Source organism: Periophthalmus magnuspinnatus, chromosome 21 (genome assembly GCF_009829125.3).
Source record: "Periophthalmus magnuspinnatus isolate fPerMag1 chromosome 21, fPerMag1.2.pri, whole genome shotgun sequence".
Classification (NCBI taxonomy): Eukaryota; Metazoa; Chordata; class Actinopteri; order Gobiiformes; family Gobiidae; genus Periophthalmus; species Periophthalmus magnuspinnatus.
Genome location: NC_047146.1, coordinates 19189967 through 19217326, shown reverse-complemented (window position 1 = coordinate 19217326; position 27360 = coordinate 19189967). Strand labels below are relative to the sequence as shown.

At 38.7% G+C, this 27360-nt stretch overlaps 2 protein-coding genes across 2 annotated transcripts; one reads left to right on the top strand and one right to left on the bottom strand.

Annotated features, from left to right (window-relative positions):
* Nucleotides 1-712: 712 nt before the first annotated feature.
* On the bottom strand, nt 713-7648 carry LOC117388907 (uncharacterized). The gene is made up of 4 exons (XM_033986462.2): nt 7522-7648; nt 7170-7303; nt 2658-2732; nt 713-848 (listed from the first exon to the last, which is right to left on the bottom strand). Exons 1-4 carry the CDS (start codon nt 7646-7648, stop codon nt 714-716), a joined length of 471 nt encoding a protein of 156 aa, XP_033842353.1. The 3' UTR covers nt 713.
* Nucleotides 7649-7752: 104 nt separating this feature from the next.
* ccdc135 (coiled-coil domain containing 135) lies at nt 7753-27246 on the top strand. Its single transcript, XM_033986461.2, has 17 exons — nt 7753-7803; nt 11205-11245; nt 11592-11754; nt 12861-12986; nt 13719-13913; nt 15321-15536; nt 17818-17943; nt 19655-19724; nt 20798-20926; nt 21497-21680; nt 22700-22985; nt 23272-23487; nt 23600-23710; nt 24307-24414; nt 24935-25129; nt 25645-25730; nt 27115-27246. The coding sequence occupies exons 1-17, from the start codon at nt 7753-7755 to the stop codon at nt 27218-27220; spliced, it is 2409 nt and encodes an 802-aa protein (XP_033842352.1). The 3' UTR covers nt 27221-27246.
* Nucleotides 27247-27360: the final 114 nt, after the last annotated feature.

The window sequence follows — 27360 nt, the reverse complement described above, 5'->3', positions numbered from 1 at the left end:
GCATGAATATGCAAGGCTCATTGTTCCAAATGCATTCATTAAATTAATGTAATGTAATTAATGTATTAAATTTCAGTTAAATAAACACAGCAGAAAAACTCACATTCAGTTTTATCAAGTGCCAAAAGATCAACTTGTTGAAAAGGTAAACTGAACAAGGTTTACCCTTACCTATTTTAATACAATTTGGTTACGTTCAGCGGGCAGGATTAATAAACCCAAAGGGCCGTGTGTGAGCCCCACGCCATAGTTTGCCCATGTCTGTCATAAATTGTCACATTTAAGAAGGTGACAAAGTAATAGAACATTTACAAAACAATAAAACAAACTTGAACAACATGCATTAGAGAACATCATGCTTTAAACATTTCACACCAAGTCTAGATCTAAACCAAATCTTAAACAGACTAAAAATTACTATTCAGGGTTAAATGTGGATAAACCTGATTAAATTAGAAATACAGCATTGCAGTCAGAGTTCTGAGAACTAGCCCAAAGGAAGATACAAATGTGGATCAAACAAATTAAATAAACACTAGATCTGTAGAATACTATCAGAAGGAGCTCACGTACAACCAAGTAAGTGACTGCATAACCGCATAACTGAAGAACCACTGAGTTGAACAAATTAAACCTACTGACTGACAAGTCCTAAAATCCTAAAATGTCTCAAATTAAAACTAAAACCAGATGTAAAATCTGTTTCGCTCTTCTTAGTGGTGGTCAATGCTGGTCTTGTCTATCTTCAGCACCATGCGTATGTCTCTCTGAAGCAGTGTTGTTCTTTTGGCGTGGATGGCACAGGAGTTGGCATCTGAGAACATGATGCACAGAAAGTACTCCACAGCCTAAGGGGAGAAACAGGACAACTTTAAAGAAGACATATTGTGCTTTTCTCTGCTAAATAGTTATGATCTATGTCACCCGTGGATCATTATGTTATAATTTGCACATTTCAAATCATAATATTCATCTAACACAACTTAATAAAAGAAATAAATCTGCTGACTTCCACGGTAGAAAACTATGGTGCCCATTGGGAGACGGCATCTCCATAAACATCATCACAACAAAGAGCCGGGCATGTATTGGCTACTACTGTCGATAGTTGCGGATCACACTAGTGAGTAGCAGATTTTTTTTTCCATGTATACCAAAATTACTTCACGATGCTGTCGAATCCTTCACGTATGACCGATTAAGAAAACAAAATTGGTGAACAAATTGGATAGAGAGGCAGTGGACTTGTACCTGTGGCTGTGAAAACAGGGGCTAATCTAATATGGCGTCTTCAAAATAAGTGATTAAAGATTGTTCAAACATGTATAAATCACTCCAAATACAACTATGCAAGGGTAAATAAAAAGGGAAACAACTATAACATGGTTAAAAGCTCTGAAAAGTGGATTTTTCAGAATAAGCCTGTTTTAACACAAGTCTAATTCTATCACATTTTCATGTTTTTGGTTTTGTTTTGGCCCTTGTTACGACGTAAGTAGTTGTGGAATTACCTCTTTGTATGTCACATCTGCTGCTTATAAACAAACAGGAAGGAAAATGATAAACTTCCTCAAACTAGACCTTTAGTGAAATCTTAAATATGTTGATCAAGTTGTTATTGGAAATTGTAGTCTTCCCTGTCATATGCAAGTTTACACTTTCTTTATAACTAAGTGCAATTAATTTGGTGAGCCTTGGCAGCGAATTGTTCTGGAGGTCAGCTGCATGGTTCCATGGAAACAAAGTTAAAACCAAATATTCTCTATGAGACAGACACATTTTATCTCATACTGTGAAAGTATTTTTGGATATTTTCTGGCTAAAAAGTTACACGGTGTGGGGCCTTAATGATGAAGTTTACCTTTTAAAAGAATACAAATTAACTGTAACACTCCCCAGTATCTCAGTTGGTGAATGTAGGTCCTGATATAAATAATTCTGCTCCCGGGATAGACATTGTTGGTAACATGGACCCACAGCTTGGTGGTTCAATCCCAGTTCCCACTTGTGCATACTGTTTAATACCTGCCTTGCCCCCAGTGTCTGTGTACAGTGTAATGTGAATGTCAGTGTGAATGTGTAAGTGGTTCCTCTAAGTTAAAAGCACAGCAGGTAGGTTATTGTTAAACTAAACTCAGCAAAACAATCATGCCAGGAATGTAGGGATGGGACGATAGACAATAATATAATTTATTGTGACAAAAAGATCGTTCGGCACTTTTTATATAATCATGATGATCGCCAAAAAAGGTAATTGCCATTGTGTCACGAGAATGTGTAAAAAAAAACAAAAAACTTCTCCCTGATGATCTCCTCTAAATCACTGTTGTTTTCACTGATAACAAAGTACAATACTTGAGCAGAAGTTTAAATATGGAACATATGCATAATATTAAAATTTCATTATTCATATCCAGAAAATATTTAAACTGTCAGCAACAATAATTATTGTGATATAATAGTTAATCGCAACCATTTTGGCTAGGATAAAAGTGACACGAAATTTCAATATCTTCCCACACCTACAGGGATGCAGAGTGGAGTACGCACAGTTCTAGTACAATGACTAGTTAGTATAGCCAGGAGCCCTTACTGTTGCCTCTCATTTCTTAATGCCAAAGTAGACTAGACACTAGGCAGTGTGCATTGAGTGTTACCTCTTGTAGGGCCAACAGAGCAGTGGCCTCCCATCTGTAACAGGTGAGGAAATTCTGCTGACTAATCTCACGGACCTGCAATAGATGGAGATGTTAGTAATGTCTTTGTAATTGCATCAATATCAAACTAAAATCTGTAAGATTTGATAGTTATGATTCAGTTATTCAGTTATGATGATCCAACACATTTGCACTGATCCATACTGTGTTTTATCATTTCAGTGAGATGGCACACAGCCAATTCAGTAGAATGTTTGGGGCGAAATCCAAATTGTTCAGGGCTGTGTAAATTATTTTCTTCCAAGTATATCATCAATTGTTCAGCCACTAACTTTTCAAGTACTTTTGAAATAATAGGCACAATTGAAATTGGGAGATAATTACATGCTTCATCTGTTGCACCACACTTGAAAATTGGTGTCACAACAGCAGTTTTAAAACTTTGAGGAAATTCAGATTTTTTAATTGATAAATTGACTAAATGTAAAATTGGCTTTGACAATATTATGTTATACTTTTTTATAATTGAAGTGTCCAAATCATAAATCAACCTTGACTCCAAAAATGTGGAAAACAGAACTAGTTACTTTAAAATGTTTAATGTTTATGTATTCTGAGCATCCTAATTATACACCTCTATGAGAATATAAGTGCTTTTCACAACTGTCAGGGTGAAGTTTTTCCGTGATGGTGAAACTAATAATAACCAGCATGTGCACTTCCTCTAACAATAAAACACTTAATAGATTCAGACAGCACACAGCAGACATATTTTGACCTCAAGAGCTGCTTATACAATATATCTGTACATCTGACATACACTCACCTGAAGGATTATTAGGAACACCACACTAATACGGTGTTTGACCCCCTTTTGCCTTCAGAACTGCCTTAATTCTGCGTGGCATTGAAGGTGCTGAAAGCATTCTTTAGAAATGTTGGCCCATATTGATAGGAGCATCTTGCAGTTGATGGAGATTTGTGGGATGCACATCCAGGGCACGAAGCTCCCATTCCACCACATCCCAAAGATGCTCTATCGGGTTGAGATCTGGCGACTGTGGGGCCCATTGTAGTACAGTGAACTCATTGTCATGTTCAAGAAACCAATTTGAAATGATTCGAGCTTTATGACACGGTGCATTATCCTGCTGGAAGTAGCCATCAGAGGATGGGTACATGGTGGTCATGAAGGGATGGACATGGTCAGAAACAATGTTCAGGTAGCCTGTGGCATTTAAACGATGCCCAATTGGCACTAAGGGACCTAAAGTGTGCCGAGAAAACATCCCCCACACCATTACACCACCACCACCAGCCTGCACAGTGGTAACAAGGCATGATGGATCCATGTTATCATTCTGTTTACGCCAAATTCTGACTCTACCATTTGAATGTCTCAACAGAAATCGAGACTTATCAGACCAGGCAACATTTGTCCAGTCTTCAACTGTCCAATTTTGGTGAACTCGTGCAAATTGTAGCCTCTTTTTCCTATTTGTAGTGGAGATGAGTGGTACCCGGTGGTGTCTTCTGCTGTTGTAGCCCATCCGCCTCAAGGTTGTGCGTGTTGTGGCTTCACAAATGCATTGCTGCATTCCTCGGTTGTAATGAGTGGTTATTTCAGTCAACGTTTCTCTTCTATCAGCTTGAATCACTCGGCCCATTCTCCTCTGACCTCTAGCATCAACAAGGCATTTTTGCCCACAGGACTGCCGCATACTGGATGTTTTTCCCTTTTCACACCATTCTTTGTAAACCCTAGAAATGGTTGTGCGTGAAAATCCCAGTAACTGAGCAGATTGTGAAATACTCAGACCGGCCCGTCCGGCACCAACAACCATGCCACGCTCAAAATTGCTTAAATCACCTTTCTTTCCCATTGTGACATTCAGTTTGGAGTTCAGGAGATTGTCTTGACCAGGACCACACCCCTAAATGCACTGAAGCAACTGCCATGTGATTGGTTGATTAGATAATTGCATTAAGGAGAAATTGAACAGGTGTTCCTAAAAATCCTTTAGGTGAGTGTATTTTGCTCAAACACATGGAAAGAATCAGGTACAAGGTCATTATAATTTTGCTGCAGTACTTTGTGGATCAGAATTCTACTTTTGCACGAGCTGAACATATCAGACGACACTGGAGTCCTTTTCAGACATCCACATTGGTGCACCATTCCTCTGTTGATTTCAGAATTAATGATTTCCAGTGATGGATTCAAAATATATATTCAAGTTATATTATGTTATCTCACTGTTCATTTTAAAGGTACTGTAAGTACTGTAATGTAACTGTAGGTACTATAATCATTATATTCATTTCAACTATGTAAACTATGTAATCTGCACTAATGTTTGTTCTTGAGTCTTGCAGAAGATATCTTTTGAAAGTTGCAGGATCCCACGGGAAGAAGGTCACTCTGAACTTGTGAAACAGAAACATCTTGGGAATGACCTTTAGAAATGCAAAAACAAAATATATTTCTCTGTGAATCTCGTCATATGTTTTTACACTGCTTGCAGTATGTAAAGTATGTCCCCCATCCCTTGAGAACGCATTTGTAACTAGGGTCCCTAAGTAAATAAAAGGAGGAGAAAGACGGTGGAAACTTCAGATAGGAGTGTGAGGTTGTAAACTGAAGGTTTTGCCTCCCCACTCTTTCTCCTCAATATTGAGACAAAATAATCTCTCTTGTCTTCTCTTCTCTTTTGAACTGTAATATAGGTTAAAAAGGTGAACCTATCAACTTGGTCCTTCGAGCCGGATCCCAATATACCGGAGGACTCGTCGGAGACCCAGGAGGGACTGTGGCCACAGCATTCGAGACCTTTTCCAGGACTGGCTCTCTCGATATCTTTTGGAGTCTAAAAGTTGACGGGGTACTGAGGGAGAGAGAGACAAGACGAGTGAGTAGGTCTTGCTTTAAAAAACGGTATGACTGGGGGTCATGGGCGTAAAGAAACCCTAATTATCCTAGGCTCCAATTAGGTACTAATACTACTAATAGTAGTACTAAGAGGGACGGATGCGGAGTCCCGTTACCGAGTAAAATAGTGACATTTTACTGGCCGGTACAAAACCGTGGGAAGTAAATAAAAAGCAAGGGTGTGTGAGAGAGAGACGAGATTCTGAACCACTAGGTGACGAATCTCATACCAAAAAGGTTGGGGAAATACGGTGTATTTCTGTGGATGCAGAGGCAAGATTTCTCTGCCTGCTGAGGCTAAAGTGAGAGATACCACACTAATCACTCGTACCAACCTGTTGTTGTATTCCAGCGATAGAGACCTCCCTAGGAGTTAAAAGCTCATTTGGAAAGATAGTTGGAATTGGCACAAGCCAGAGAAAAAGGCCAAACAGAAGCAAAGCGTAAGCAACAAATTATGCTTAATACAAAGGAGGAAGATGATTTCACCACTGTAATAGCGGCTCAGCCAGAAACACCAGTACAGCAAGCTCAAGCCGAGATAGAGGGAGCAGTAGCGGGAGGGGAGCAGCAAGCGCCCCCGCCCCCGTATCACCCGTATCAAGAGGCAACAGAGCTATTACACCAGATGAGAACTACACAAACTAGAAATGAGGCAAAAGGTAAAGGTGGAAAAAATAGAATTTAGTAGAACCATGGGAGCTGACCCTGTGGTCATTACTACTTATGAACACAGACTTACAAAAGCATTTATAGTACATAGTGGACTTGAAGATGAAGCTGGCAATGAGAATTGTGCATACAGACAGCAATTAAAGAATGCTTTGCACGCTAATTCTACCACAAGAATTCATTGGATTGACAAGCATTATATAAATTTTGCTACAGGGACACTAGACCAATATGTGGATCATGCAATGCATGCAGATAAAGTGATAAAAAACCACAGGAAGGAAAAATACTAGTTGATTTACAAGCTGCATTAGGGTGCGGACGCACCTTACCAAAAGTTACTCTACTAGTTAATGGGGTACAAATTTCTTTCTCGTGTGATACTGGTGCGTGCAAAACCACAATGAAAACTAAAGTCCCACATATGATACACAGTGGGGAGAGCAGCAAATGGGGGAGTTACACATGTTTCACTGACAAAACCTGTCATGATACAAGATCCGAAGGGAAAGACAATAAACAATAAAACTAGCTGTATTGTATTTCCCTGACTGCCCGTTAAATTTGTTGGGTCGTGATGCATTGGTAGCTTTAGGATTAGTCCTAATCCCAGATAACACAGGTAACATACAAGTAAAAAGAATGCAAGAAGTTCAGAGTGACCTTCTTCCCGTGGGATCCTGCAACTTTCAAAAGATATCTTCTGCAAGACTCAAGAACAAACATTAGTGCAGATTACATAGTTTACATAGTTGAAATGAATATAATGATTATAGTACCTACAGTTACATTACAGTACCTACAGTACCTTTAAAATGAACAGTGAGATAACATAATATAACTTGAATATATATTTTGAATCCATCATCCAGTCAGCCTATGCAGTGGTGTTTGAGTCCATCTTGTCTCACCAGGCGGGAGAATGGCCTCTTCTTGATGAGCAGCTCAGAGGACTTCTGCTGTTTGCGGATCTCCATCAGGGCTTTGGTCCCAGGACGAAACCGCCGCTTTTTGGGGTTGGTCTTTGTGGCTTTCACCTGGGGCTCTGAAAAAAAGGTACATGTTAGTACTATGCGTGCAGAGTTTGAATAAGCAAAAGACACTGTGATACTAAGTAATAAGTCGAACTCACAATGTAGAATTTGATGGTTTGATATTCATAAGCCGTAAGTCCATATTGTAAGAAAGAAAATGCGTACACTAAAGTTCTCCATTAAACAAATGTTTAAAAAAATTGTCAAAATGTTGGTAAAACACACCCACCTGGTTGGACTAGTTCTGCAGAGCGCCACCCTCTGGAGGTTGAGGGCAGGTCCCTGGTCTTGGTTTGTTTCTGTAGGAGTGGTGTACGAGTTTTCCTCTTATGGTAGGTCTGCTTATGTTTTGCCATGGTTAGAGCTGAAACACAAACAATCAGCAGTGAGAGGGCATGAGCCACCCCATAGAGCAGACACAGGCACAGTGCATACATATGTGAGTGAGTCTAGTGGACCCATGGACCCCACTGCTGTTCTGGTGCCCCCAGGAGACCCTGACCTCAACTTGGTAACAACAGGTTTTGTTTCTTTTTTGTGGCGCGTGATGAACCAGACAGCTATTTTGAACAGTTCCTTAATATAAAAGATTGACGGATCTTATTTTTTAAAAGACCCAAATCTTTTTCTTTCTAATTTTGTATCCATCTTTATACTGATTAATGCTGAACCAACATAAGAATCAGCGCAGAGGCAGAAGTGAGAGGTTTGTGCATAAAAAACATAATTAGAATTGCAATAACATTTTAAAACTATTATTGTAGAGATTATGCATCATTTCAAAGGTTAAATACAAACAACTTTCGCTGGAGGATTTGACCCGTGAGAAAGGCGGGAGGACATAATATTTTTCTGTTCATTGTGAAGCTAGCAAATGGGAAAAGTTAGTTTGCGCATTAACCATGATAATTAATTTTTATGTTTGTTAAAACTCAAAAGTTGATAGTCGCATTTGGTCAGTGCGTAGGCCTATGTGTGGACCTACCTGTGCTATAATGAGGACTTTTACACTCCGCTCCTCTGGGTTTACTGCTCAACCTGAGCCGCGCACGTGCAGAGCTTTTCTTCACTGTGTGGAGGACCAACATGACGTCATTGGAAATAAATAAAAGAATAAATGTTGAAATGTATTAAATGGTGAATACAAATATATGTGTGAATAAATAAATGCATATACACGTGCATACATTCTGGGCATTAAAAAGATAAAATATGTTTTTATGTTTTTACATTTCTGTATCAATTTATTAATTTCTTCATTTATTTATTTATTTATAAATATATTTATTTTTACATGTGTTTACTATTTAAATATATTCAGCCCCGAGCCGAGGGCTCCGGAAAGGGACGATTCTCTTACGCCATCTTAATTTTTTATTGATTTATTTATTTTAATTCATAACAATCTGTTTGTCGTGGACTTGTGAAAAAATGTACAGGGAGCTTATTTGTGGTGGGGCAATGTGAGAAACTCTAGCTATTGCCCTTATATGAGAAAAATAATGTATTAGGTATTAGAATTTTTACTAAACTTCTTTTTAAATCTATCTTTTACAAACAGTGTTGGACTGAAAACGACCCAATGGAATGCCCGTGTAGATTTGGGAGCTGAATGCAATGATATGCAAATCAAGTTGGAATCTAAGAAAATGGCTCTTTAGCGCCCTCTTTAACTTTTAATTTTAAAATTTTATGAAAGAAAGCCTGTTTGTTGTGGGCTTGGGACATTGTGACAAAGTAACGTCACTCTAGCTTTTTATCGTTTAGACCAAAAATATTGGTTGAAAGTGTATAAATAGACAATAGAAGCTGTGGCACATAAGTAAGAGGAAAGAGAGCCCGTTCTGTCAATCATAGTCAGCCCCGCCCTCTTATTTGCATTTAAGTGACAAAGAAAAATGGAAAGGAATAAATATGCAAATACCAAATGTAAAAATAAAAGTGGAAACAAATAAACGCAGCACATAAATGAAAGTGGAAATAAATACAGAGTAAATACAAATATTAAAATAATAAATAATTGTACAAATTAATAAATGAGTAAACAAATATCAAAAAGAAAAACACATATGTAAAAATCCATATTTTTGCAAAAAAAAACCATAAATTAATGAAGTAAATAAATGAAGAAAAACTGTATACAGAAATGTTAAAAAAAACCCAAACATTAATGTGTGCATTAATGTGTAAATGCATTTATTTATTTACACATAAGCCTGAGTTTTATTCACCATTTCATTTAATACGTTCCAACATTTATTATTTTATTTATTTATTTCCAATGATGTCATTTTTGATCCTCTATACCTCGGGACAGTAGACACCGCAGAGGAATACACGAGGAGTTTATACTTGATGCCTGAGGAGACGAGGAGACAAGGAGACGAGGAGACAAGTGAAGATCCAGGGTGAGAATGGGACGCACACGTCGTTTTACGTGGTTTCCCTGGCAACGGCTAAACTTAGCTCTTAGCAAAACGTTACAAACATTTATCTGGCATTTCCTCTTCAACAGCAGCGTCACGGATCGGGAAAACACCGTGGTAAGATGTTAGCAGGATGACACCAAGTTTAAGTTCACCAAGTGCTATTTTTTTTACGCTCTTTAATCTAACTAGCCTAAATAAATAAAAGACGTGTTTTGACACTGCGGATCGAACCACTGCGGATTGTGTTAGCATTAAATATTAGTCCCTTCCACACACACAGGGACCATATTGTAGAGGTAATTTTTTTTCCAAAGCGTTTGAATGCGTAAATGTTGAGTTATACACTGATAATATATATATATATATATATATATATATATATATATATATATATATATATATATATATATATATATATATATATATATATATATATATATATATATATTTCTTCTCTCAAACGGAAAACACACTACTCTTCGAACATGTGATGTCATGTGGTAATACAGGAAGCGTTCTACTGTGTTTTTAAACTACATGCACCTTCACTAGATTAATTTGAATGATTTCAAACATGGAATTTCCAATCTCTACCGAACTAAAGATAAAAGGTAGCTGTTAAGTAATAATGTTCTAACATGGCTTAAAGCTCACAAGAATCAGTGAGTGAGTTTGTTTAGGAACTTTACAAAAAAGTATAATCACAACTGAGTCTGTGTTGCCAGAGCCTTAACCTGCAGATTGAGGACACATACAAGTTTTTCTCATTCACATTATATGGACAGGCCATGTCTCATCTCAGAATTCACTCACTGAGCTGTAGAGGCTGCACTAGCACTGGTTAATGATTGGCTGCAGATGCTGGGGTTTAGATAGTGAGTTTTTGCATGGAATGTACCAAAGTATGTAAAGTAATGTTTTGTTATACTTAAAACCTTGCTGTAGGTAACTGAATAAATTCAAGGTAGGTAGGTTTAACAGTATACATTGTGCACTTCTTCTGCAAGAAAAAGTATACAGTGCACCTTTTCATGTCAAAAATATTCAATATAATTTGATTCTCTAAAAATGAGTGTGGTAATAATTCGAACAATAGTTTTTTGTAGTCAATATTTATCATGTGTACCTTTTCTTTGGACTAGTGGGAAAAATTGTGGGTTGTTTTTGCAGTATGAGACGAGTTGAGCTGTAGTTGAATTTTGAAATAAAATGATAAACTAAGTACTTAAGTGTTGTATTCTGGTATTTATGTATTGCAGGTCAACAGTATTTAATGCTATTGTACATTTAGGATAGTTTTTTTTTTTTGATGATTCTCCTTTATGGTTTGGTTTCAATATTATCATTTATTGTCTACATTTACCTCAGCAATATACAGTTAAGGCCTAGGGAATAGATGATACAGACTGTGGATGTTTATTTGTATTCAGTAATTCACATTTTCAAAGAAACATGTCTAGAGCTTGTGTGTTTGTGTGTGCAGATGGAGACAAATGGACATCCCAAGGACCATGAGGACTTTATGTGAGTCATGAGACAAACACTAAACTACACCATACCAAAGACACTTTAAAATGCTATGTCATCAGAATGTTCAAAATTCTGCAATGGAGGTGACTGAAGTGAAGTAGACCATAATACATTTTGTTTGTTTATTTCAAACCTGCATATGACAGGATTCAACACAACCACTGAACATATAGCATACAGAAAATTAGGGATGCACCAATCCAGCTTTTTCAGTTCCAATATCATTACGATATTATGACTTTAAAGGGTCTCTCCAAAAACACCTTCAATTTGTTCTTTATAACTGCTGTTGTTGCATATAAGCACATAAAGACATTCCTGATGTTTGTTCCCTGTGAAGAAGTGTGGATGCCCAACTACAGTACCCCAGGTCCTACACAGAGAACACCACTGAGGAGCAGCACCTTCTGTTCATAGCCCAGAGCTTCCAGAGACACTTCAGTCTTTTGTACCCAGAGAGGAAGCCTCTGCTGCTCTGCCCCACCAATGAGTGTGGGGTCAAGGTAGGACAGCTCACTTTAGATACGTCGGAAACATCCCATTAGATTCATACTGAAATAGTAATGTAATGTGTAATGATTGTATTTGATACTAAAATTTCAAACTCGTTTTTGATACCAAGGAATAGACTCAATACTGATTCCGATACCACGATAATAATAAACACTCTTCATTTATACAGTAGAACATGACTTTCAACATTAAAACAGAGTACTTTTTTATATTACCATGTGGTCTTATATCTGTTTAATTCCTCAGTCCTCCAGGTAGTTTCCATAGTGATCCACAGGCATATACTAGTCTATGTGTCTTATACTTGTTCGGGGCGACAGTGGCTCAGTGGTTGAGTGTTGGTCCCCCAAACTGAAGGTCGGAGGATCGAGTCCTGCTCGGACCAAGTTCTGTCGTTGTGTCCTTAGGCAAGACACTTCACCCACATTGCCTAGTATGAAAGTGGTGTGTGTGTGTGTGAATGATAGGTGGTGGTTGAGGGGCCGATGGCGCAGATTGGCAGCCTTGCTTCTGTCAGTCCCCCCAGGGCAGCTGTGGCTACAATAGTAGCTTACCATCACCAAGTGTGGAAATGAATGAATAATGACTATAGTGTAGTGCTTTGAGAGGCTTTGACAAGCCTGTAAAGCGCATTACAAGTGTAAGGCATTATTATTAATGTTCTGATACAGCCCAAGATCATTCTAAAGCTACTCAGAGAAGGTTCATTTCTAGCATCGGTACCTGCTCAAATGAGTATTTAGTTTCGATTCTAGCTTTAGTATCAATCACAGATTTTTGATTCAATACTAAAACTATTCGATACTAAAACTATTTCAATACTAGTTGTAGAATTGATTCCTATAGGCGTATTCGTGTATGTATATATATATATATATATAAAATATACCGATTTTTATACCACTGTGGTATCAAAATTGTTATCGAGCCAATTCCTTGGTATCAAAATTGAGTTTGAAATTTTAGTATTATGACAGCCCAAGGAGAAGGATACTAAGAATAGTGGAAATATTTCTGGGCTCTAATACACTTGTACTGTATATATCTCTCACATCAAAGCAGAGTTCAGAGCTCACAGGCCTGTCTCCATCCACAGAAGCTGGTGACCACTACACTGCGCCCCACCATGCCCGGGCTGGCTGACCTCTGCACGTGGCAGCAGTGTGCCCGGTTTGTGTCCAACTACCTGACCCTGCAGCCACTGGAGCCACCCACAGAGCTGGTAACTGTCAGGAACTAGAGCTGTCAGTCGATTAAATTTTTAAATCATGATTAATTACATAATTGTCCTGAGTTAACTCACTTTTTTTTTCTCATTGTTTACTTTACTAATGTCTTTATTTGCTTGTGTAAATACTATCTAGAAGAGCTTTTAAATGTCATCCCTGCATGTCTGAGTATGTTAGCGATCTTTCCCGGGTGCTATTCGAACCCTTCTTATGGTTAGCTGTAACACTCTGATGACCAATGCTCAGCCCACAAGTCTACATCCCACATAGTATTCTCCATAAATATGCAAAAGCAGGATACAAAACTGTACACAACAACTTTACAAACCTGATCCTATTTGCAATAGTTTCATTATTGTTATCATTCATTAGATTCATGCCGATTGTGTCATGAGAGTGCTCTGCAGGGGGAGTGACTTAACCCAGGGAGCAAAGGGAGGGGAGACTCAGAGCGTCAAAAACTAAGTGAAATTTTATAAAACATGGTAATATGTTGTTTTTGCATTTTCAAAACAATAAAAGGTAACATGGTGATCTAAATATGTTATGTGTTAGCAGTTAATACCCCATAAAAGTAAAATACCCCTCTTAAAAGCAGCACCATGTAAGATTGCTGTAGCAATGTATTTAGCTTAACAGTCAGTCAAAACTGATATTGCTTAAATAAGTGCATGCTCTTGTTTCATCCTTGTTTCATCCTTGTTTCATCCTTGTTTCATCTCCAGCCCAGCTCCCTTCGCTCTCCTCAGGCTGTCCTGTACAGCCAGAAGTGCACCAGTCTGGAGTATGCCAACCTCCTTTGCAGTCTGCTGCTGGGACTCAACTACAATGCCTACTGTGTGAGTGGCTACGCCTCCAAGCACCTGTGTGAGCTGGACCGCAGCCAGGAGTCCTGCCCCCTAAATGAGGAACAGCATGAGGTATATCACTAAAGCCAGGGACGGCCACCTGCAGACAGGTGCTCTGATACACTGTGAAAATGTGCAGATGGGATTAACCTATGGGGGAATTTAAAATGTTATATGTATAGCTCTGTAACGTCTACTCAAACATAAATAAATCTGTAAAAAGAATATGATGCGTGGGTTCATGTACAGTTCTTAATTGGAGACAGGTGCACTTTGGAGAGGGCTTCAACTAATTTAAAGGCTCTGTAACCGATTTTTGAGCAAAATGTGTCTTACCCCAGTATAGATATAAAGTATAACTTTTGTACCTTGTTGAAAAAATGTGGAGTGTATCATACAAATTGTGTATTTCGTTTTTTAAACTGCCAATGAATCGTCAAATGTTAAAAAATTTAAAAAAATAGGGGATCTCTTTAAAAAGATACATAAATGACCATTTTTTGTTTTTGGGGAAAATAAATTAAAAAAGAAAAGTTGCACTAGGAGTGTTTTGTACAAATTGTGTATTTCGGTTTTTAAACCTCCAAAAAAGTGTCAAATGATATTTATTTTATTAAATATTTTTAAAAGATTTTTTTTTTCCTTGAATGGAGTTCTCTTTCCATTGACATATTGATTCTGTACATTACCATGTATGATTAACCTTTTAGCTGTCAGTTTATATATTTTTTGTTTCTGCGTAAAGCCAGTTTGTTGTGTTGCGTTCCATAGACTCCCATTATAACATGCTATTTTGACAATCCCATTTTATTAAAAGCCTAAAAAAGTTTTTCCCTTGTACTTTATGTTTTCCTGTTGAAAACTACATATAATTGTGTACAATTTAAGAATTTAAACATGAACATAAGTTTCTAGGATTATTAAGAACAGCTTTAAACATTATACATTGTCAAGCACTTCTTTCTGCCATGTTATGGCTGTCCCTTCTTTCTGGGAGAGAATTTTTCTCTCTTTATTTTTTGAAAATATTTAATATGATATTATGAACATATGAATGCATTATCCGTTATTACACTGTGGTTCATTTGTTTGTTATTATCTGTCTCTACCCTCAGGACCCCATGCAGGAGGCTGAGGACGAGGGCAAAAAGAAACTCCATAGCAAATTTCTTCTAAAGCAAGAGAAGAAACTGGAGCAGCAGGGACACCCCCAAACACACACTGTAAGCCTTCCACCTTTGTGTAGCGTACCACCTGTCTGTGGCTTATCACCTGTCTATAACCTACCATCTTTGTGTAACCTACCTCCTGTCTGTAAGCTACCACCTGTCTGTAAGCTACCACATGTCTGTAGCCTACCACCTGCCTGCTCTGTAACCTACCACTTAAGCACATGAAATAGGCAAAATAGAGTAAAATAAAGTTAAAATATAGACTTAAGATAGACTAAACAGGATGAGATGTGTGCATGTGTTTCAGGAGCCTCACCCTGCCCCGGACCCTCTGTGGGGGTTACGGGTTCACTTCTGGGTGCTGGTGCTGGCGGGCAATGGTAGTGTGGAGCTGGACTTCTTCATAGAACCCCTGAGCGGAAACCCCTTCCCCACGAACCACCCACATTTCTTGGGGGTGGAAAGCCTGTGGAACGAGCTCAACGTGTACGTCAATATGCAGGACTGTGTCAAAGGGTGCCAGGTACACGCCAGATCATCTACACAGAGACACTCTTTTCACCAAGGGGTCTAGACTAAGGGCTTACATATTTTGGTACACACATATTGACACTTTACAGTGATATCACGCTGGGGGTGTTCTACATGTATCTCTATGGTGGAAAGTTCAGCAGTTACCATGGGGACACAATGCATACATTAGCGAACACTGCCGAAAAACGTTTTAAGAGAGTCAGAAAACTCAAGAAAAATTAAAACTGCAAGCAGCCCTCGCAACCATGTTGGAGCACTGCATACGAACGTTAGTTATCTTGACATGTAATTCTTCTTCTTCTTCTGAAGAGTGCAGACACAGTCCTTGCTTGCTCTTACTGCTTCCTTCTTTACTTAGTTTGTTAATCAATTTACCTCTCCCAGTGCTGGAAAATCTGTCTAGTTATGATTTTCTTTTAAGTAAACCAAGACTTTTAAACCATTTGTACATGTTTTAACAAAACAGCTGATGAGCCAGGGACATGTCCAGGAGAAGAAACTTAAGGAATTCTTTCAGTGAGCATTGTTGAAACTATTAACAACAAATGAATGAGCTACAAGCACGGCTATTTGTTTTAGAATCTGAAAAAAAACTTCACCGTACACTGTTTGTCACTTTCAGTGGTAAGCAGCCCACAGTTACTTAGAGTGAAAAAACTGCTACTTTCAACTTAAACCTGAGTGATACGGTGTCTTTTCCAAAAGATTGTAAAGACCAAAATGCCAAGCTAACATCAAGTGATAAAAGACAATGCTAATATTGTTACAACAACCAAAATACAGCTTACAAACACATTTTTACCAATGTCATAGACTGATGTTAACATACAAACAGAGAATGAATTTTTGTCACAAAACAAGAATAATGAAGTTGGCAAAAGAGCGCAGGCAGACAGGTGATCTGTGTTAATCAGAATCAGAAGACTTTTTATTGCCATCGTTTGTGAACACAGTTCACAAACTAGGAACTTACTTTGGTGATAAACGTCAAGGTCCTGCCAAAAGTTTTGTCAATTCATCGTGGAGTTAAACAGCTGACGGTGCACGTGGGTGCAGTTGACACAAGAATGGAATAGACAGAAGTCTTGAAAAGGGATTTCACAAAATTATTTGAGGAGCTTGATAAAGTGGATGTTAAGACATTCATCAGTAGACCTCTTCCAAACAGACAGAAGGAAGATGAACAAATTTACTCGATTTCACTCCCATCACCTCCCTTGCCCACAGACCAGCAGTGCTACATCTGCACCCTCTAGGGACTTCATTCTCCTTTTCCTTCCCACCTTCACCCATAGCCCTTCCGAACCATCTAGGAAGACTCATCAGATCAGGAATTAAGATAGCTCTCCTCGCAGCTAATATAGTATGATCAAGAGTTCTGACATGAACTATGCTGAAGTCGTCCTTGTACAAAACTATGCCTGTTTCACCAAAGGTCTCCCAGCTATCCCCCCTCATCTTTCACCCAAATACCCCTGCTTGCCCTTCCCTGGCTTCTGCTGTCCCATGACGTACAGTCATGATAAAGGTAATATCAGGCTGAGGCTCTGTGATGGGGCTATATCTGCAGTTACACCAAGTAGACTCATTAACAGAAGGACAGTTAGACAGTTAGTTCATTCAAAGAAATTTAGTTCACATTTCCTGTAAGAAGATAACATCCAGTCCTACTGAAACTAATCTGAAACCTGCTGTGCTCGATGTCACATCTTGATGTAACAAATAATTTTTAATTAATGATTTTAATTAATTGACTTAATGTTTTAACTCAAACAACAAACAACACAACAGTCAGTTTTTAGAGATAATTTAGACACTGTCATTTGAGGTGATTCCTTTAAAATTTAGCCAAAACTTTCATATGCCACATGAACTATCTCGCATTCTGAGGACCTCAGGAACTGGCCTCCTGGTGGTGCCCAGAGTCAGGACAAAACTTGGGGGATCAGCAGCGTTTTAAAATCAGAATCTGATTTTAATAGTTGCAAGTAAGCACAGCAAACTAGGTAGAGATAGGTGGGGGTAGGTGAAAATAGAAATTTTCTGGTCTCAGTCTTCAAATGCAAGACAATACAGAATTATTCAGACATGCATGAATTAACCAAATACAACTTTGTCTAAACTAATGATATGAGAACACTGCTATAACCTGGTTTAAAGCTCAAAAAAGTGTGTTATAATTAATCTGTCCCCTTTAAAGAGATACTGAATTGGCTTTGCAAGTAAAAATTCTTACTGTGTTGAATCATGACTGTCCCCCATTGACGCAGAACATGTTGTGGGACCCGGAGGACCAGACTCACTGGGAGCCTCTGGTTCATGGCACCACCTCTAAGAAGCAGCTGCAGGCAGAGGCGCACATGATCAAGATGAGCCTCCAGGACGACCAAGAGGAGGTAAAGACTTCCCCCTAAAAAGAAACAACCCTCACTTAACCTATATTGGTGTCATTTCTAATTATGTTGCAGGCATGATCAAATCAGCTTTTATTGATAGCAATTGTAATGTTAATTTATCCATACATTGGACATGATGACCAAGCTGTTTGTTATAATTTGGTGTTTTACACTCACCTAAAGGATTATTAGGAACACCTGTTCAATTTCTCCTTAATGCAATTATCTAATCAACCAATCACATGGCAGTTGCTTCAATGCATTTAGAGGTGTGGTCCTGGTCAAGACAATCTCCTGAACTCCAAATTGAATGTCAGAATGGGAAAGAAAGGTGATTTAAGCAATTTTGAGCATGGCATGGTTGTTGGTGCCAGACGGGCCGGTGTGAGTATTTCACAGTCTGCTCAGTTACTGGGATTTTCACGCACAACCATTTCTAGGGTTTACAAAGAATGGTGTGAAAAGGGAAAAACATCCAGTATGCAGCAGTCCTGTGGGCGAAAATGCCTTGTTGATGCTAGAGGTCAGAGGAGAATGGGCCGAGTGATCCAAGCTGATAGAAGAGCAACGTTGACTGAAATAACCACTCGTTACAACCGAGGAATGCAGCAAAGCATTTGTGAAGCCACAACACGCACAACCTTGAGGCGGATGGGCTACAACAGCAGAAGACACCACCGGGTACCACTCATCTCCACTACAAATAGGAAAAAGAGACTACAATTTGCACGAGCTCACCAAAATTGGACAGTTGAAGACAAATGTTGCCTAGTCTGATGAGTCTCGATTTCTGTTGAGACATTCAAATGGTAGAGTCAGAATTTGGCGTAAACAGAATGATAACATGGCATAATCATGCCTTGTTACCACTGTGCAGGCTGGTGGTGGTGGTGTAATGGTGTGGGGGATGTTTTCTTGACACACTTTAGGTCCCTTAGTGCCAATTGGGCATCGTTTAAATGCCACGGGCCAACTGAACATTGTTTCTGACCATGTCCATCCCTTCATGACCACCATGTACCCATCCTCTGATGACTACTTCCAGCAGGATAATGCACCATGTCATAAAGCTCGAATCATTTCAAATTGGTTTCTTGAACATGACAATGAGTTCACTGTACTACAATGGGCCCCACAGTCGCCAGATCTCAACCCGATAGAGCATCTTTGGGATGTGGTGGAATGGGAGCTTCGTGCCCTGGATGTGCATCCCACAAATCTCCATCAACTGCAAGATGCTCCTATCAATATGGGCCAACATTTCTAAAGAATGCTTTCAGCACCTTGTTGAATCAATGCCACGCAGAATTAAGGCAGTTCTGAAGGCGAAAGGGGGTCAACCACCGTTTTAGTATGGTGTTCCTAATAATCCTTCAGGTGAGTGTAGTTCTCAAGATGTTTATCCACTCAAAAAGCATAATGAGCCTCACATGAGTCTTTCATTTGCGTTGCCAGATTCAATGCTGAAATCCAGTTGATGTACAGATCTTTCTGATCTGTATTCTCACTACTTAAAACCTACCTACCTCCAACTGCAGCCAATCATTAATCAGTGCTAATGCAGCCATTTTTAGATCAAATCAAAATATTCCTGCTGACAACTTGAATCAATATGAGAAGAAGATGCTGTGCTGTTTGCTTTCTGCATTGTTTTCTTAACAAAATGTGTGGTTTAAGTTGATGTGGACTTGTGCTGTGTGTATCTATGCAGGAGACAGATCCTCTGTACAGCTATGACATGCCCCTGTCCTGGTGCTCTATGATCCACATCACCGACAAAGGTAGTACGCAGAGAAAAGTGGAGATGTTATTCCTTTTGTGTATGTGTATATATATGTGCATATATATGTGCATATATATATATATATATGCTTTGAACCACTCACATTTAACTTATTAATAGCAACATGTCTCTATTTGAAATAAAATGATTTTATCATCTGCAAATAGCAATGGAAAAGCAGTGGAGATAAAAACTAAATAATTTCTATTGATAATAAATAATAATTGTCTCAAAATTGAACATTGTGGTACATCATATTAAATAAATAAAAAAAAAACACATTTATGATACATGATTGTTTATGAAAAAAATAAAAATAAATACAGTTATCTGTTTGTTAAAAAGGTGCATAACCAATTATAGGCTATGCATTATCCTTAAAGCCATATTTATTCAATTTTGAAAAATTCAATGCAAACAATTTATATAATGCCTTTAATGACACTCAGAGTCCTTTACATTGCATTATTATTTAGTAATTCCACATTTTGCAGTGGTAATGTGGGTGAAGAGCCTTGACTAAGGACACAACAACATTTTTGACACTGGCGTCCCACCGTGGCACTTGATAATCCCAGCAGTCTCCCATCTAAAGACTAACCAGGTCCAGCCTCGCTTAGCTTTTGAGATCTGATAAGATCAGGCTTTGACAAATCGGTATGGCAAAGTAAAGCCATGAATGAGGAATGAATTTTGTGAAATCAATACTGATAATTGTTTAAGATTCCATTTGTGATCAAGTGTTGATTAAAGTCTTTTATCTATCTGTCATCAATACACAAGATTACATAGTGCATTTATGCACAATCAACACATTTTTATAACAGCTTGGCCATAAATTTCACCATTATTTTTAATTATATGTTAAATATAATCATGTTGACTACTTGAAATAAGTAGTCTAAATTCTATGTATGCTTTATATATATATATATATATATATATATATATATATATATATATATATATATATATATATATATATATATATATATATATATATATATATATATATATATAAACATTAAAAAAAAACAGACAAACATTTTCTCCAAATCCTGGCTGTTTCAGAGCTAGAGATGTGCTGGCCTGGAGGATTCAAAGTGACCCACTTCAAACAGGCCTTAGTGGAGAACTTCATCCCTTTCTTCTGCCCTGATGGAGTGGTGACCCGCCTTACGGTGTACCAGGACCCCCACAGTACGTCTCTCCTCTATACTACATGTACTCTCATAAAAAATACTTATGTGACTATCATGACTGTTCAGATAATTTTTCAGCAGATTTTTAAACATGTACTTGAGTATAACTTTAACTATTCAATTGTAATTAACTACATTTAAAATTATAAGAGTTACTGTGCACAGCACAAGTCCCAGCTTTGTACAAGCAAATATAAAACTACTGCGACACCCACTCTGATTGTGAGGGGCTAAGAGAATGTGGGTTGTAAGTTTAAGTTACGCAGTCATGAGTGAACACTATTATACCATGGTTAAAATTGATTTTGCAATATTTGTCACTTTAAAGCAACCATTTACAATTAGATTGGCCCTGTTATGTTCTCACCACTAGATACTATCTATGTTATTGCTGTGTGATAGAGTGCCAGCTTTGGCCTGACAGTAGAAGCACAGTTGGTTTCACGGGCAGGTTTCACATCTTCCATCAGTTGGTAACAATAAATCAAATAAAGTTAAACATGGTAGATTTAAAGTCCACATTTTGAGTACCCTTTCGTGCGCTGACACAGTAACATGTGACCTCCAGAGAGCCAGGTGCAGACGGTGAGGGAGTGGTTCCAGCACAGAGTGGACCGGCTGATGGAGAGAGAGACCAGAGGAAACTTTACCACAGAACGATTCAAACCGGGCAGGAGCGGACACCTCATCTGTATGCACCCCTCCTCTGCACACACACATGAAGCTTTTACACTCTGGAACTACACATACACGTTAAACAACAGACAAGTTAAACAACATCTTTATCCACTCCGTGCCATGGTGAAATCTAAAGCATTTAAACAAATGAGAAAAAAAAGCTACTTGCTAGTGTGATTTGCAGCTATCCATTGGAAAGGCCAACAGCAGCACAGCTCTATGTTGTTATGACATTTACAGCAATGTCAGCTCCCGCCGGGCATCACAGTTTTCTAAGTCAGTGGACTTGTTTCTTTTATTAAGTCGTTTCAGATTAATATTGTGACTTAAAATGTGCAAATTATAACATAATGATCCATGGATGTCATTGATTATAACTATATAGGAGACACTAGCACAATATGTCTGCTTTAAAGTGGAACTAAAGCCTTGATCAACTTTTTTGGTTATTAATCTCTATATTATGTTTTAATAGAACAATCTGCTTTTCCTAGTCATTTGCAATTTTAGTGCAAACTACGTACATATGCAGCTTTACGTCAAAAACTGTGTGTACTGCCTCCAGTAGCCACTGCCATTTCAAGTATTTAGTGACATCACATATGACTGCCTGATTACAACCAGATGTTTCTGATTACAAACACCTCCCCTCACTCTCCCCTTTAATCCTCCATGTACTGGCCAGTTTAGCAGCTCTATTTGAAATGTGTTTGTGGGAGGAGTTTAGGTGTTTAGCCCCACTTTAAGGTTAGGCACAATTTATTGCCCCCATAGAGAAATGTGCATTTGACCCAACCTTCATTGTCTATGGGTTAAACCTGTCAGGAGCATCTTGAGCTAGTCTTGGTTAAGCTCGACCTGCAATTATAGTCAACTAAATGAGCATGACATTTCAGTGACTAAAACTAGAAGAAAACTAAACAAATTCTCATAGTTTTAAATGTTTTTAATTTTATTTTATCAGGAACTCCCATTGAGATTGCATCTCATTTACAAAGGAGTCCTGAGTACACAGTTAAAACATACAACATTTACAATTAATAAAATGCATAGTAAAATGTACTTTAAAATATTTGAATCCTGTGATCCGCAGACTTCAGTTAAAACAGTTCAGTTGCTCAGTTCACAGGTTCAACACAAAGGTCCCGGAGGCCTGCCCTAACCCTTCTGACCCCACGGTGACCCCAGAGCGGGAGATGCATTTCGAGGAATATCGTGTGGACGGGCTGGTACGCAGACTGGAGCAGGGGTACCACATGATCGAGACCTTTGAAAAGCGCAGAGACTTTCTGTTCCAACGGCACACGCTGTTCGACCGCTCCACAGAATGCAAGGACAACGTGTACATGAAGGACAAATTGGACTCACGACCCATTCTGGTATTACACACTTTGATAATTGGCAGCTGATCTCATCAACATTTCCCGGGAGTGTGAAACTAACTGTAGGCACTGCTATGTCTGAAGCTCTGTTACTCAGGTTAGACTTTAATCTGAGTTTTGTTTTAACACAATCTGACTCTGCCATGTGCTGCTCAGTAGTACGCATTGTGCAACTCTAACCTACACATTGAGTTAAAAAAGTGTCCTGCAAGTATTTAAATAGTTCTCAAAACACAAATAGTAATTTCTGTCTCCCAAATGAACTTCAACTCTGTGTCCATAGAAAGTGGTGGAGAAGTTCCACAGAGACCCGTTCAAAGATGCCAGTGAGGAAATAGCAGAGCGAGCGTTCCTATTGGCTGAGAGGCGCATCGAAGTGACATACCACCTGGAGGACAGCACCTTCATTCCAGCCAAGAGGAGCTTCGACAAACCCACAGAGTCCACTGAGACACAGAAGGCTGGAGACTTCTCCAGGGACATGGTCTCCACTTTCCAGGTGCTCTCTTCAAAACCGCCATTGTTTGTAGTTGGACTATTTATCAGAAAAGGTGTTGTAAACTAAACTATATATGATGGGGCTAACTTCTCTGCTGCTGGTCGTGGGCCAGGCGGATCCTCAGGGAGAGCCGTTTAAACTGCACCAGCTACAACAGCTCCTGCTGACCCTCATGAAGGAGGAGCAGAGGACCATCAGTCAGATCAGGAGCTCACAAACATCGGTACAGACTACACTTCTACTCTTCATATGGGAGCTTCAAATCCAACATGCATAGTCAAAACACAACTAACACTAATAAGGCTTACTAGTACTTTACTTACTAAACCACCTAAAGACAGCAGGTCACTGGAGAAAGAGTAGCACACACCAAAATCTATCATGAGGTGCAGATGCACTACAAACTCAAACAAAGCATCACACTTTCAGGTTACTATTTGTTTAAGATGGCATACACATTGAAGTTAAGTTGTGATAAAGTTCACAAATTTAGCCTATGACCTTTACAAAAAAAGACAGTTTCTGAAGATCTGAAATACTCTCAATATTGGATCGATACCAATATTTAGGAAAAAAGTAACTCTGATTTAATCAGTAATAACATATTAAATATCTCTAATTTTAATATGGCAAGTTAGTAACCCTGTCTCTACAGTTGAACATGTTTGGTTATTTCTTTCAAAATCAGTGAATTGTCCATATAGTTATACTGATCCCTGCCCTCCACCTGAAAACATCACCACCTGTAGTTACATTACCACCTGTTGTTACAGCTAGTTACAGCTAGAGTTGTTCTTATGTTTGTGGTGGTGTGGTCAGGTGCATTTCCTGGTGCAGAGCAGGGCTGAGGAACAGGAAGATGTCCAGCTGGAGACAAGTGCCTGGACCACCTCTGGGACCAGTCTGGCCCGCAAGCACAGGGAGAGGGTACGTTCAGCACATACCTTAGCATCTGTATCAGTTGCAAGTGTCAGTGTTTTTCTAAGTATGACTTGGCTTGGTGGGGTAGTACCTGTGGTAAATATTTATAATAGGTTTAAATAAGTTAAGTAGCCATTACTGAAAACAAGTTAGAAAGAAAACATTATATAATATAAATAATACACGACGAAGTAATGCTACAAGTTCTACAAATCAAATTTTCATGAAATAATAACTGTTGTGTAAATTAAACAATGACCCTTTAGTCTTCCAGCCACTGCCCAGTTTAACCACTATACTGTAAAATGTGGCTGTGGGTGGATTTTAGGTGTTTAGTCTGGATTAGTCCCACTTTAAATATCTTCTATCTTGGGCATGATTGGTGCATGGTGATTATCCCACCTGCTATGCTGTGATTGGCTGATTGCGTTCCCATCTGCTCTGCTGTGATTGGCTGATTGCATTCCCACCTGCTCACCTGTGATTGATTACTCTCCTCCCCTCTTGTGTGATTGACTGGTTGCAGGCGATGCTGCTGGGTGAAGAGCTGCGTTGGTTGGAGCAGCAGCAGAAGGAGCTTTTAGCCCCAGTACTGATGCGCCTGAACGGGAGCACAGAGCTGAGACCGGATCAGGCCCAGGAAGTGTACCAAAACTGCCTCCAGGACTTCAAGAGCCGCATGGTCCAGCACGCCAACCTCATCCAGCAGCGCATCCACCAGGTCAGGAGAGCCCTAAGTCTGTTGTTAACTTTTTCTAGCAACAGCACATCTTTCGTTTACTGCTAACTGACAGCATGTTAAACGCTTGAAAACTTTATTGGAGGACACTTCTGTTTATTATTTACAAAGGTACGTCATTGTGTCGCTATGCTAATGCTAACTTCTATTAAACACAATTAAATTTGTAGTAAAGATAAAACGTTTTTTTAGGTGTAAATTATTTCAGTCTTTGGCGTTATTAAGAAATGTGTTAGTCTCTGAAATTAGCTTTAGCATTAGCACTGTCGCACAAAGACGTACCTTTCTAAACACAGTGTCTTCCGGTCAAGTTTTCTCCGCCAGTGTTGCGACTTGCGCGATTTGGCAAAAACCTCATACACAGATATTATATAACAGGAATAACATAACATATGGCAGATTTTCATGTTTTTTCTAATTACGACTTGGTTTGATGGAGTAGTACCTGTGGTAAATAGTGTTCTTAGTTTTACATAGTTTGCCTGTGTATTGTTTAGGATACTCCACAAGATTGGCAGCAGAGCGACAGCCGGCAAGACAACAAGAGACGACAGATCCATGTGGCACAGAAACGCCTTCAAATGTAAGGAGGCTTGGAAATTAACGCTTCATGCTCAGGTGTCTCTGTTATGATCAGGACTTTTGAGTATTCTGGTTTTGTGGTGCACAGTATCATGATTTCAGTATCCTGGATAAGTCAGTATTTATGACTGGCGCTGTGGAACTATTGTATTTTTCAACTGTAATAACGCCTCTTATTGATGCTATGACAGTGCCCCACAGGCTTGCTATTTTATTTTGTTGTGGTTAGAAACGTCCTAAAAAGCCTTAAGTTAGCTAAGTTGCTACATGTTTAGCTCCTTGCCATATCTCTGCCATAGTTACTACTACTAATATTCAGGATACTGGCCCATGTTTACAGGGATGTTTTTTATTGTCTTAGAGACCTAGAAAACAGGACCACTGCAATCTGTTTATTATGAACAAGTTCTAAATTAACCCTCACTTGCCCATTCCGAGCATCCTAATGATTCACCCTATGGCTTTATAAGTGCTTTTCACAACTCTGAGACCTAAGCAGGGTTTTGCAGTGACAGTAAAGCTAACAACTAGCATGCTTTTTAATTGGATGCAAACAGGACACAGTTGACTTACTCTGGTCAAATACATGGGAAAAATCAGGTACAGGACCTAATAACTGCACTATTTACAATCTTAATAAAGCAATCATCATTATCATAATTAAGTACTTACTGAGACAAAATCATTCTTAAGGGATTAGGGTTAGCTCAGATATTAACTGATTACCAAGTCTGAATCATTCTAATTAAGGAGCAATTATTAGTGTCTGTGTGTCTCTCAGTCTCCCAGTCTCCCCCATGAGGTAAATCCTTTACTAGACCAACCGTATGGTTCGACACCATGGAGCTGTTATTGCAAAACATTCCAGGGAAAGCGGTACATAAAACATGTATCTACATAGAGACAGGCAGGTATTCCCACCAGGAAAATGTACAGGTCAGATCTGTGAAGTAAAAATGTTTTTCTCAATGTGTTTTTGAGCAATAAAAATACATATAATTAAAGATGAATTAAATGTGCTACTACTGAACATTCTAGGCAAAGCAATAACATCTCCATGGAGACCAGCAGAAGACTTATCCCTCAAACGAAATGCTACATATTGCACCTTTTAATGTAATTAATGTCCCATAGTAACTGGGGAGACGACGGTGGTATAAATAATTTAGATAATATATTTTAGATTCTTTTTTTATACAGTGATGTTTATTGTCTATATTTAATCTTTAAAGCAGTCCTTTTTCCCAATATAGTTACAACAAAGTCTAATTTTGCGATGCCAGTGGATAGTCCAGACTGTTTTAAACTATAGGGGGGGCAAGAGGAGACTATGGTCCCCCCTAATTGATGTGAAACACTGTAATGTGTGTCTGTCTGTGTTTTAGGCATAAGGAGTGTGCCCCTCATAAGTACAGAGCTCTGGAGCAGCAGCTACGAGCAGACCCCCGCATCGGACCCCACCTCAAGGACACGGCACTCTCTTCTCTTTGAATCAGTTGGTTTGTTTCAGATGTTACATAGCACCATTTCTCTAAGCACCTATTTTATCGTTCAAATAAAAGATGATATATTAGCAAATGTATGATAATAACAATTTGATTGTTGATTCATTGTTTACTTTTTAGCAGTGT

Bases quoted from the DNA above. Each gene is read 5' to 3' on its own strand.
- ccdc135 (XM_033986461.2), top strand. From the start codon at position 7,753: ATGGACCCCACTGCTGTTCTGGTGCCCCCAGGAGACCCTGACCTCAAC. The intron at 7,804-11,204 runs GTAACAACAGGT...TTGTGTGTGCAG, and splicing joins GAGACCCTGACCTCAACTTG to ATGGAGACAAATGGACATCC. The intron at 15,537-17,817 runs GTACACGCCAGA...CCATTGACGCAG, and splicing joins ACTGTGTCAAAGGGTGCCAG to AACATGTTGTGGGACCCGGA.
- LOC117388907 (XM_033986462.2), bottom strand. From the start codon at position 7,648: ATGGCAAAACATAAGCAGACCTACCATAAGAGGAAAACTCGTACACCA. The intron at 7,304-7,521 runs GTGGGTGTGTTT...CCTTTTTTTCAG, and splicing joins TGCAGAACTAGTCCAACCAG to AGCCCCAGGTGAAAGCCACA. The intron at 849-2,657 runs GTAACACTCAAT...TTCTCCCCTTAG, and splicing joins CTCTGTTGGCCCTACAAGAG to GCTGTGGAGTACTTTCTGTG.